At 47.4% G+C, this 11,284-nt stretch overlaps 1 protein-coding gene across 1 annotated transcript; it reads right to left on the reverse strand.

The window, feature by feature from the left end:
- Positions 1 to 2,660: 2,660 nt before the first annotated feature.
- On the reverse strand, positions 2,661 to 4,397 carry LOC100382222 (UDP-glycosyltransferase 85A7). Its single transcript, NM_001174978.1, has one exon. It carries the CDS (start codon positions 4,331 to 4,333, stop codon positions 2,864 to 2,866), a length of 1,470 nt encoding a protein of 489 aa, NP_001168449.1. The 5' UTR covers positions 4,334 to 4,397; the 3' UTR covers positions 2,661 to 2,863.
- Between the last annotated feature and the right edge of the window lie 6,887 nt (positions 4,398 to 11,284).

Below are 11,284 nucleotides of genomic sequence, written 5' to 3' on the forward strand. Positions count from 1 at the left end.
ATAATATATATTTAATAGACTTCACAACAGAAGATGCTAACTTGAAGACATGCATATTCATCAAAATTTTGTGGGTGGGTATGATATATAAAGAATGTTCATGTTATAATGGGGACACTCAAGTAACTATTGAAGGAAGAGATGGCTAGAGGGTTGAAGATGTTGTGTTTTAAAAGGATAAGCTTTGTAGTGCATGTCCAGTCGGCAAGCAAGTTCCAAATATACATCATACAAAAGCATTCATGTCCACTATAGGCCACTTGAGCTTCTACACATGGATTTATTCGGTCCAACATCGTATGCAAGAGTGGGAGGCAACCTCCATTGTCTCATAATATTGGATGATTATTCAAGAAATGGCTAGGTGTTGTTCCTCCAAGAGAAGTCCAAAGTCACGTCAATATTCAAGAGATTTTGCCAAGAAAGCATAAAATTAATTTGATTGCAACATAAACAAAATTAGAAATAATAATGGAAGAGGGTTTTATAACGCCAATATTGAAGAATATGTGATGAAGTTGGGATAAAACATGAGGTTTTTGCAACATACACTCCCAACAAAATGGTGTTTTTGAGAGAAAAAATAGAACATTTATCCGTATTGCATGTACTATGATTGATGAGTATAACACACTAGAGAGGGTTTGGAATGAATTAATCAACACAATATGCTATGCTTCAAATAAGCTATTTCACCACGGACTACTTAATAGGACCCCTGAGTTGCTCAATGGGGAGAAGTCAGATATCTTCTTGTAGGTGCTTGGATGCAAGTACCACATCTAAAAGAAATACAAACACCTAGGGAAGTTCCAAAGATGGTGTGATGTTGGTTTTTACTTAGCTATTCATCAAAGTCCAAACCTTATCAATTATTCAACCATGAAACCTTCTTGGAAGGAGAAACATATAATGTGGAATTTGATTAGACTAATGTCTCTTGTTGCGAGGGCCTATTTCGTCAAAGGTCCTCAAAATATTGATTTGTCAACTATTTCCATGTTTGTTTTAGGTATAAGAGGATAACAACCAAAGGTCATATTTGTTTGGGTATGGCGTCTAACCAACATACTTTTGAAGGCGAAGATTTAAGCTTTGGTTTAATAATATGAACGCGTGGCAAGGAATCAACAAGAATGTAGGGTGAAATCCTCAAGACTTATTGAATATGGTTATAAAGGAAAAGACATCAATGTCCTTAATCAACTTTGTAGTTCATGTGTATCGAGTTAAGGACATGATTGTAATTTTTATGAAGTTGTACTTTGCTACTATAAATAGATGTAAAACACCATGTATAACGTGGCGCTTTTTGGAGCAAGGAGGATTGTATTGCTTTGCCTTCGAAGCTGCGTTTCTTTGTTGTCTTCATGTTATTTTATGTAAAGCCGAAGGTACAATTGTAATCATTTTTAATAAAATGGATGAAGATGGTTTACATATTAGAGATGACTCATTTAAAGTATCTTTATGCTCCAATTTCTTCACCTAAAATTTCCTCTTATCCATCCCTTTAGTTTTCATCCTTTAATTACTCTATTTAAGAAGAGTTAATTAAAGGATAGAGAGAAGATTGATTTATTTGTGTTGCCTTATTCTTGGTTTCTCTCAGGAATCAAAAACAAGTGATCAACAACTCCTAAGAAGCACATAAGAAACTTGATAATGTAGGTGATGAACCCTTGAGAGAGTCCATGAATATTATGCTAGTTAGAGCAATCAAACCAAAAGGGAATGAACATGAAATGCAAGTGATTGAGACGCTATCTTCACAGTGTGAAACAAGATAACAACAAGAATGAGACATCCAATATATATATCCCTCAATAGCAAATATTGGCATAAGTATTGATGTTGATGATCCACAGCGTCCTTCCCAAGTGGTTGATACAAAAACTTCACCTCTATTACAAGCTCATGCATAAGGTCTCATTATAGGGAGCCTTTGGATAGAACACAACTAAAGGAAATAACTAATGATATGTCCTCAACTACCGCTTATAAGCTATCAATCATATCATTCACAAGTCAAAAATCCATAGTTTTTTGGAAGGTGCATGCATAGAGATGCATGCTAGTACGAAGGTATAGTATTTAGGCGCCATTTGCGATGGATCTTCGATGGTTCCGGCTCCATGCCAGAGCGACCAAACAGCACACCAAAAACAACTCCGTGTGAAGAGCTAGAGCTAGTTTGGTTTCCTAGAGCCGGATCCCAAAAAAAGCAGCTCCACGCCACTCTTCCTCGCGCTCATGGTCTGTCTCCGTACGCGCCGAGTAGGTTGCTTCTTCCGGCGTCAGCTCCATGCACTCGCGCTTCCTTGAGGTGCCTGCTTGCCCTTCCTTATTGCACGGATATGTGACCTCACTGTTACTTCCACGTAGCTTTGTGCCGACGGGCATTACTTGTGGAGGGCTATGCCTATGGGAAAACGAAAAGGCCTGATATCGCATGGGCATAATAGGTGCGGCCATTAGTCTAAAAAATATTTTTCACCATATTTTTTGTCTTATACACCAAGTCAAATAATATACGAGCAGCCGTTTCGCCAAATGATTTGTAAATAACATTTGCTCCTGCGGAGGAGCTATTACTTTAAAGGAGCCGGAGCTAGAGCTGTTTTTAAAGGAGTCGTAGCCCTCTCAAACGGTCCTTAATTATACAAAACGCTTGGTTTTACCCATAGATCTTACAAACTGAACTTATAACAATGTGCTTTGCGTGTAATCACCACCTTGTACGAGAAAATACTTTTATGGGTACCGAAAGTAAACGCTTGACATCAAAACACAAAGGATTTGAATCGATTGGAGTGCCAGACGCGAAGACACATGACTGCTATGATGTTCACCAGTGCTCAATCTAGGCTAGGAGCACCTCTTCGATGAGCCTGTCTACGTTGCGCATAGACCGTCCGTCAGGCCCTGCAGCGGCCACGGCGCTGTCCCTGAGTTCAGTCACGCGCCGGAGCATCTCTTGCCCTTTCTCCCCCTCCATGGCCTCCCGTATGAGCGACTCTACCTCGCCCCGCTGTACATCGTCACCGATCTCTTTTCCGATGCCCCACTCGGTGCACTTGTATCGGCAGTTGGTCTGCTGCTCGGCGAAGAAGGGCCAGCACAGCATGGGAACGCCGCCGCAAATACTCTCCAGCGTGGAGTTCCACCCGGAGTGCGTCAGGAACACCCCCACGGCATCATGCTCCAGCACAGCTGCCTGCGGGCACCACGTAGACAGCATGCTTCGTCCCTCTGTCGCAGCTGAGAACTCTGGCGGCAGCCCGGCGGAGTCGCCACTCTTGACGAGGTCCGGGCGTACGTTCCATAGGAAGTAGTAGCCGGTGTTGGCCAGCCCCCACGCGAACTCGACCAGCTGCTCGTTGGACATCACCGTGATGCTCCCGAAGTTGACATACACAACGGAGCGCGGCGCACGGCCGTTGAGCCACCGGAGCGGCGCCTCCTGCTCCTTCCACAGGTTGGACCCAATAGCAGCGACAGGACTGTTCGCCTGCACGTTGTTCCGCACCGTCAGCTGGAGCGGGCCCACGGTGTAGATGGGCGGCAGGAGCTTCGCCATGGCAGCGAGCAGCGTCGCGTCGAGCTCGTCGAAGGTGTTGATGACCACCGCCGACGCCTGCGACATGCCCTCCGTCTCGTGGATGAAGAAGTTGAGCATGACGTCGTTCGGATCCGTGGTGCGCACGAAGCTCGGGAAGTCCCGGAGCCGCAGGTCCTTGGGCGCGCCCGGGATCCAGTCGACGATGGTGTCTAGGTACCCGTCCGTGAGCTGCTCCTCGTTCTTGAGGGGGACCATACCACGCTCGACGAGGTGGCGGTAGTGGAAGTAGCCGATGAAGCCGCAGGCGCTGGCGGTCCAGAGTGTAGCGCAGCGGAGGCCGAGCTCTCGCGCGGCGCGGAGCGCGAAGGTCATGGTGCTGTCGCCGACGACGCATGTCACGGTGGGTTGTCCCTCGGCCTCAGCCTCGGCGTTAATCCTGGCGATGAGATCCTTAAACCGGGGCAGGCAGGTGGTCAAGGTGGAGTGGCAGAGCGCGGGGATGTCCTGGGTGGCGTCCGCTTCAAAGAGCGGGAGACCGTCGTCGATGGCGGTGAAGCGAAACCCATCCGTGCCGTCGAGCGCGTTGGGCCCTCGCGCACGCAGGTGGCGTCGATGATTGAACTCGTTGTTGACGAAGGTGACGTGGAAGCCGCGAGTATGGAGGAGCTTGGCAAACTGCAGCATCGGCGTGATGTGGCCCTGCGCCGGGTACGGGATCATCACAACGTGTGGGGGGCGTCTCTGCCCGTCCACCGGCGGCAGCGAACCCATGGTTATGACTGCTTTAGCTACTTCCTAGTGCTTATAGTGCCTACTTGCTACTGGTGGTGGCTAGGCTACCACTACTACTCATTTCAAGGCTCCAAGAAGCTCGCTACAAAAGCTGCTGAGCTGCCTTGCTAGAATTGGTGATTTGCTCCACTTGAGCTCTTGCCGCCACCGTTATATAAAGGGATTTTCATAAGCGTGCCCCTAGTCTGAACGCTTTGCTCACTTCTACCCCGTCCAAATTCTCTGCTCAATTTTCCCCTCCCCGTTCACTTGGTCCTCAGAATTCACATCACGGGAGTCTTTCCGTCCGTTAGTGTCGGGGACCATAATTAAGGGTACCCTCAAGACTCCTAAATCTCAGCTGGTAACCCCCATCAGCACAAAGCTACAAAGGCCTGATGGGTGCGACTAAGTCAAGAATCGGTCCGTTCGAGAGACGCGATCACGCCTCGCCCGAGCCCAGCCTCGGGCAAGGGCAGCCGACCCCAGAGGATCTACGTCTCGCCCGAGGACCCCCTCCAGCAACGGACACACCTTCGGCTCGCCCGAGGCCCAGTCTTCACCAAGAAGCAACCTTGGCCAAATCGTCACGCCAACCGACCAAATCGCAGGGGCATTTAATGCAAAGGTGGCCTGACACCTTTATCCTGACGCGCGCCCTCCAGTTGACAGAGCCGAAGTGACCGTAGTCACTTCGCCGCCCCACTGACCGGCCTGACAAGAGGACAGCGCCGCCTGCGCCGCTCTGACTGTTGTGCCACTCGACAGAGTGAGGCTGACAGCAGCCAAGTCCGGCCTCAGGCACCATAGGAAACTCCGCTTCGCCCGACCCCAGGGCTCGGACTCGGGCTCAGCCCCGGAAGACGACGAACTCCGCTCCGCCCGACCCCAGGGCTCGGACTCGGGCTCAGCCCCGGAAGACGACGAACTCCGCTTCGCCCGACCCCAGGGCTCGGACTCGGGCTCAGCCCCGGAAGACGACGAACTCCGCTTCGCCCGACCCCAGGGCTCGGACTGAGCCCTGGCCTCAGCCGACGGTCTCCGCGTCGCCCGACCCAGGGGCTCGGACTCGACCTCGGCCTTGGAAGACAGACTCGACCTCGACCTCGGAGGAGCCTCCACCTCGCCCAACCCAGGGCTCGGACCGACCAAGTCAACAGGAGGCGCCATCATTACCCTGTCCCAAGCTGACTCAGGCTACGGGGAATAAGACCAGCGTCCCTGAAAGGGAATTAGGCTTACACCTAGTTCCTAAATAATTTTGGTGGTTGAATTGCCCAACACAAATATTGGACTAACTAGTTTGCTCTAGTACATAAGCTATACAGGTGCTAAAGGCTCACACTTAGCCAATAAAAAGACCATGTTTTGGGTTCAACAAAAGAGCAAAGGGACAATCGAAGGCACCTCTGGTCTGGCGCACCGGACTGTCCGGTGTGCCACCGGACAGTGTCCGGTGCACCACCGGACATGTCCGGTGCACCAGAGGACTCCAACTCAAACTCATCACCTTCGGGAATTTCCAGAGGCGACTCCGCTATAATTCACCGGACTGGTGCTCCAAGGAATAGCGGCCTCAGGAACTCGCCAGCTTCGGGAAACTGCAACGGTGTACACCGGACTGTCCGGTGTAACTACGGGGCAACGGCTACTCAGCGCCAACGGTCACCTGCAGGCGCATTAAATGCGCGCGCTGCGCGCGCAGAGGTCAGGCACGCCCATGCTGGCGCACCGGACACTCAACAGTACATGTCCGGTGCGCCACCGGACATCAAGGCGGGCCCAGAAGACAGAGCTCCAACGGTCAGAACCCAATGGCATTGGTGACGTGGCTGTCGCACCGGACATGTCCGGTGTGCACCGGACTGTCCGGTGCACCATCGACAGACAGCCTTCACCAACGGTCAAGTTTGGTGGTTGGGGCTATAAAAACCCCAACCACCCCCACATTCAAGTCATCCAAGTTTTCCAGCTAGCATTCATTGCAAAGTACATCAAAAGAGATCAAATCCTCTCCAACTCCGCACAAAGCCTTAGTGACTAGTGAGAGTGATTTTTAGTGTTCATTTGAGCTCTTGCACTTGGATCGCTTCTTTTCTTTGGCATTCTTTCTTGTGATCATACACTCACTTGTAATTGAGGCAAGAGACACCAATTGTGTGGTGGTCCTTGCGGGAAGTTTGATTCCCAAGTGATTTGTGAAGAAAAGCTCACTCGGTCCAAGGGACCGTTTGAGAGAGGGAAGGGTTGAAAGAGACCCGGCCTTTGTGGCCTCCTCAACGGGGAGTAGGTTTGAAAGAACCGAACCTCGGTAAAACAAATCCGTGTGTCTCACTTCATTATTCGCTTGCGATTTGTTTTGCATCCTCTCTCGCGGACTCTATTATATTTCTAACGCTAACCCAGCTTGTAGTTGTGATTATTTTTGAGAATTTCAGTTTCGCCCTATTCACCCCCCTCTAGGCGACTTTCAATTGGTATCAAAGCCCGGTGCTTCATTAGAGCCTAACCGCTCGAAGTGATGTCGGGAGATCACACCAAGAGGGAGATGGAGACCGGCGACAAGCCCACTACAAGCCAAGGGAGCAGTTCATCGGAAGAGTCCCGCACCAAGAGGAAGGAGAAGAAGAAGGACTCCTCCAAACGGAAGGAGAAAAGATCTTCTTCTTCTCACCACAAAGAGAAGAAGGAAAAATCTTCTTCTCACAAGTCGCATCGGAAAGGCGACAAACACAAGAGGATGAGGAAGGTGGTCTACTACGAGACCGACACGTCTTCAACATCGACCTCCAACTCTGATGCGCCGTCCGTAACTTCTAAGCGCCAAGAGCGCAAGAGGTTTAGTAAGATCCCCTTACACTATCCTCGTACATCTAAACATACTCCATTACTTTCCGTTCCATTAGGCAAACCGCCAACCTTTAATGGCGAAGATTATGCTATGTGGAGTGATTTAATGAAATTTCATCTAACCTCACTCCACAAAAGTATATGGAATGTTGTTGAGTTTGGAGCACAGGTACCATCTATAGGGGATGAAGATTATGACACGGACGAAGTAGCCCAAATCGAGCACTTCAACTCCCAAGCTACAACCATACTCCTCGCCTCTCTAAGCAAGGAGGAATACAACAAGGTGCAAGGGTTGAAGAATGCAAAGGAAATTTGGGACCTACTCAAGACCGCGCACGAAGGTGATGAACTCACCAAGATCACAAAGCGGGAAACGATCAAGGGGGAGCTTGGTCGTTTTCGTCTTCGCCAAGGGGAGGAGCCACAAGATATGTACAACCGGCTCAAAACCTTGGTGAACCAAGTGCGCAACCTCGGGAGCAAGAAATGGGACGACCACGAGGTGGTTAAGATTATTCTAAGATCTCTTATTTTCCTTAACCCCACTCAAGTTCAATTAATTCGTGGTAATCCTAGATACACACTAATGACTCCCGAGGAAGTAATCGGGAATTTTGTGAGCTTTGAATGTATGATCAAGGGCTCAAAGAAGATCAACGAGCTTGATGAACCCTCCACGTCCGAAGCACAACCGGTGGCTTTTAAGGCGACGGAGGAGAAGAAGGAGGAGTCTACACCGAGTAGACAACCAATTGACGCCTCCAAGCTCGACAATGAGGAGATGGCTTTAATCATCAAAAGCTTTCGCCAAATCCTCAAGCAACGGAAGGGGAAGGACTACAAATCCCGTTCCAAGAAGGTTTGCTACAAGTGTGGTAAGCCCGGTCACTTTATTGCCAAATGTCCATTATCAAGTGACAGTGACAGGGACAACGACAAAAAGGGAAAGAGGGGAGAAAAGAAGAAGTACTACAAGAAGAAGGGCGGCGATGCTCATGTTTGCCGGGAGTGGGACTCCGACGAGAGCTCCACCGAGTCCTCCTCCGACGAGGACGCCGCCAACATCGCCGTCACCAAGGGACTCCTCTTCCCCAACGTCGGCCACAAGTGCCTCATGGCAAAGGACGGCAAAAAGAAGAAGGTTAAATCTAAATCCTCCACTAAATATGAATCCGCTAGTGATTAGGAGAATAATTTGCGTACCCTTTTTGCCGATCTTAACATGCAACAAAAGGAAAAATTAAATGAATTGATTAGTGCTATTCATGAGAAGGATGATCTCTTGGACTCTCAAGAGGACTTCCTTATTAAGGAAAACAAAAAGCATGTTAAGGTTAAAAATGCTTATGCTCTAGAGGTAGAAAAATGTGACAAATTATCTAGTGAGCTAAGCACATGCCATGACACTATTGCCAACCTTAGAAATGAAAATGCTAGATTAATTGCTAAGGTTGATTCTCATGTTTGTAATGTTTCAACTTCCAATCCTAGAGATAATAATGTCGATTTACTTGCTAGGATTGATGAGTTGAATATTTCTCTTGCTAGCCTTAGAGATGAGAATGAGAAATTGCTTGCTAAGGCTAAAGAATTAGATGTTTGCAATGTCACAATTTCCGACCTTAGAACTAAGAATGATATGTTGCATGCTAAGGTTGTAGAATTAAAATCTTGCAAACCCTCTACATCTACCATTGAGCACACTTCTATTTGTACTAGATGTAGAGATGTTGATTTCAATGCTATTCATGATCACATGGCTTTAATTAAACAACAAAATGATCATATAGCAAAATTAGATGCTAAAATTTCCGAGCATAACTTAGAAAATGAAAAATTTAAATTTGCTAGAAGTATGCTCTATAATGGGAGACGCCCTGGCATCAAGGATGGCATTGGCTTCCAAAGGGGAGACAATGTTAAACTTAATACCCCTCCTAAGAACTTGTCTAACTTTGTTAAGGGCAAGGCTCTCATGCCTCAGGATAACGAGGGTTACATTTTTGTACCCTGTCGGTTATCCCGAGAGCAAAATTAGGAGAACTCATTCTAGGAAGTCTCACTCTGGTCCTAACCATGCTTTTATGTATAAGGGTGAGACATCTAGCTCTAGGCAATCAACCCGTGCCAAGTTGCCTAGAAAGAAAACTCCTATTGCATCAAATGAGCATGACATTTTATTTAAAACTCTTGATGCATCTTATGTTTTGACTAACAAATCCGGCAAAGTAGTTGCCAAGTTTGTTGGGGGCAAACACAAGGGCTCTAAGACTTGTGTTTGGGTACCCAAAGTTCTTGTTTCTAATGCTAAAGGACCCAAAACCGTTTGGGTACCTAAAACCAAGAACTAAAATTATTTTGTAGGTTTATGCATCCGAGGGCTCAAGTTGGATACTCGACAGCGGGTGCACAAACCACATGACAGGGGAGAAGAAGATGTTCTCCTCATACGAGAAAAACCAAGATCCCCAACGAGCTATCACATTCGGGGATGGAAACCAAGGTTTGGTCAAAGGTTTGGGTAAAATAGCTATATCTCATGACCATTCCATTTCCAATGTTTTTCTTGTAGATTCTTTAGATTACAATTTGCTTTCTGTATCCCAATTATGTCAAATGGGCTACAACTGTCTCTTTACTGATGAAGGTGTCACTGTCTTTAGAAGAAGTGATGATTCAATAGCATTTAAGGGTGTGTTAGAGGGTCAGCTATACTTGGTAGATTTTGATAGAGCTGAACTCGACACATGCTTAATTGCTAAGACTAACATGGGTTGGCTCTGGCATCGCCGACTAGCCCACGTTGGAATGAAGAATCTTCATAAGCTTCTGAAGGGAGAACACATTTTGGGACTAACAAATGTTCATTTTGAGAAAGACAGGATTTGTAGCGCATGCCAAGCAGGAAAGCAAGTTGGGACTCATCATCCACACAAGAACATCATGACTAGTGACAGGCCACTGGAGCTCCTACACATGGACCTATTCGGCCCGATCGCTTACATAAGCATCAGCGGGAGTAAGTATTGTCTAGTTATTGTGGATGATTATTCTCGCTTCACTTGGGTGTTCTTTTTGCAGGAAAAATCTCATACCCAAGAGACCTTAAAGGGATTCTTGAGACGGGCTCAAAATGAGTTCGGCTTGAGGATCAAGAAAGTAAGAAGCGACAACGGAACAGAGTTCAAGAACTCACAAATAGAAAGCTTTCTTGAGGAAGAGGGCATCAAGCATGAGTTCTCTTCTCCCTACACTCCACAACAAAATGGTGTAGTGGAGAGGAAGAATCGAACTCTATTGGACATGGCAAGAACCATGCTTGATGAATACAAGACACCGGATCGGTTTTGGGCTGAGGCGGTCAACACCGCTTGCTACGCCATCAACCGGTTATATCTACACCGAATCCTCAAGAAGACATCCTATGAACTCCTAACCGGTAAAAAGCCAAACATTTCATATTTTAGAGTTTTTGGTAGCAAATGCTTTATTCTTGTTAAGAGAGGTAGAAAATCTAAATTTGCTCCTAAAACTGTAGAAGGCTTTTTACTAGGATATGACTCAAACACAAGGGCATATAGAGTCTTTAACAAGTCCTCAGGACTTGTTGAAGTTTCTTGTGACGTTGTGTTTGATGAGACTAACGGCTCTCAAGTAGAGCAAGTTGATCTTGATGAGATAGGTGAAGAAAAGGCTCCGTGCATCGCGTTAAGGAACATGTCCATTGGGGATGTGTGTCCTAAGGAATCCGAAGAGCCTCCACATGCACAAGATCAACCATCCTCCTCCACGCAAGCATCTCCACCAACCCAAAATGAGGACGAGGCTCAAGTTGATGAAGGAGAAGATCAAAGAGATGAGCCTTCTCAAGATGTCGGCAACGATCAAGGGGGAGATGCAAATGATGAAGACAAGGAGGATGAAGAACCAAGGCCGCCACACCCAAGAGTCCACCAAGCAATCCAACGAGATCACCCCGTCGACACCATCCTTGGCGACATTCATAAGGGGGTAACCACTCGATCTCGTGTTGCACATTTTTGTAAGCATTACTCTTTTGTTTCCTCTATTGAGCCACACAGGGTAGAGGAAGCACTT

Source organism: Zea mays, chromosome 2, assembly GCF_902167145.1.
Source record: "Zea mays cultivar B73 chromosome 2, Zm-B73-REFERENCE-NAM-5.0, whole genome shotgun sequence".
Taxonomy (NCBI): Eukaryota; Viridiplantae; Streptophyta; class Magnoliopsida; order Poales; family Poaceae; genus Zea; species Zea mays.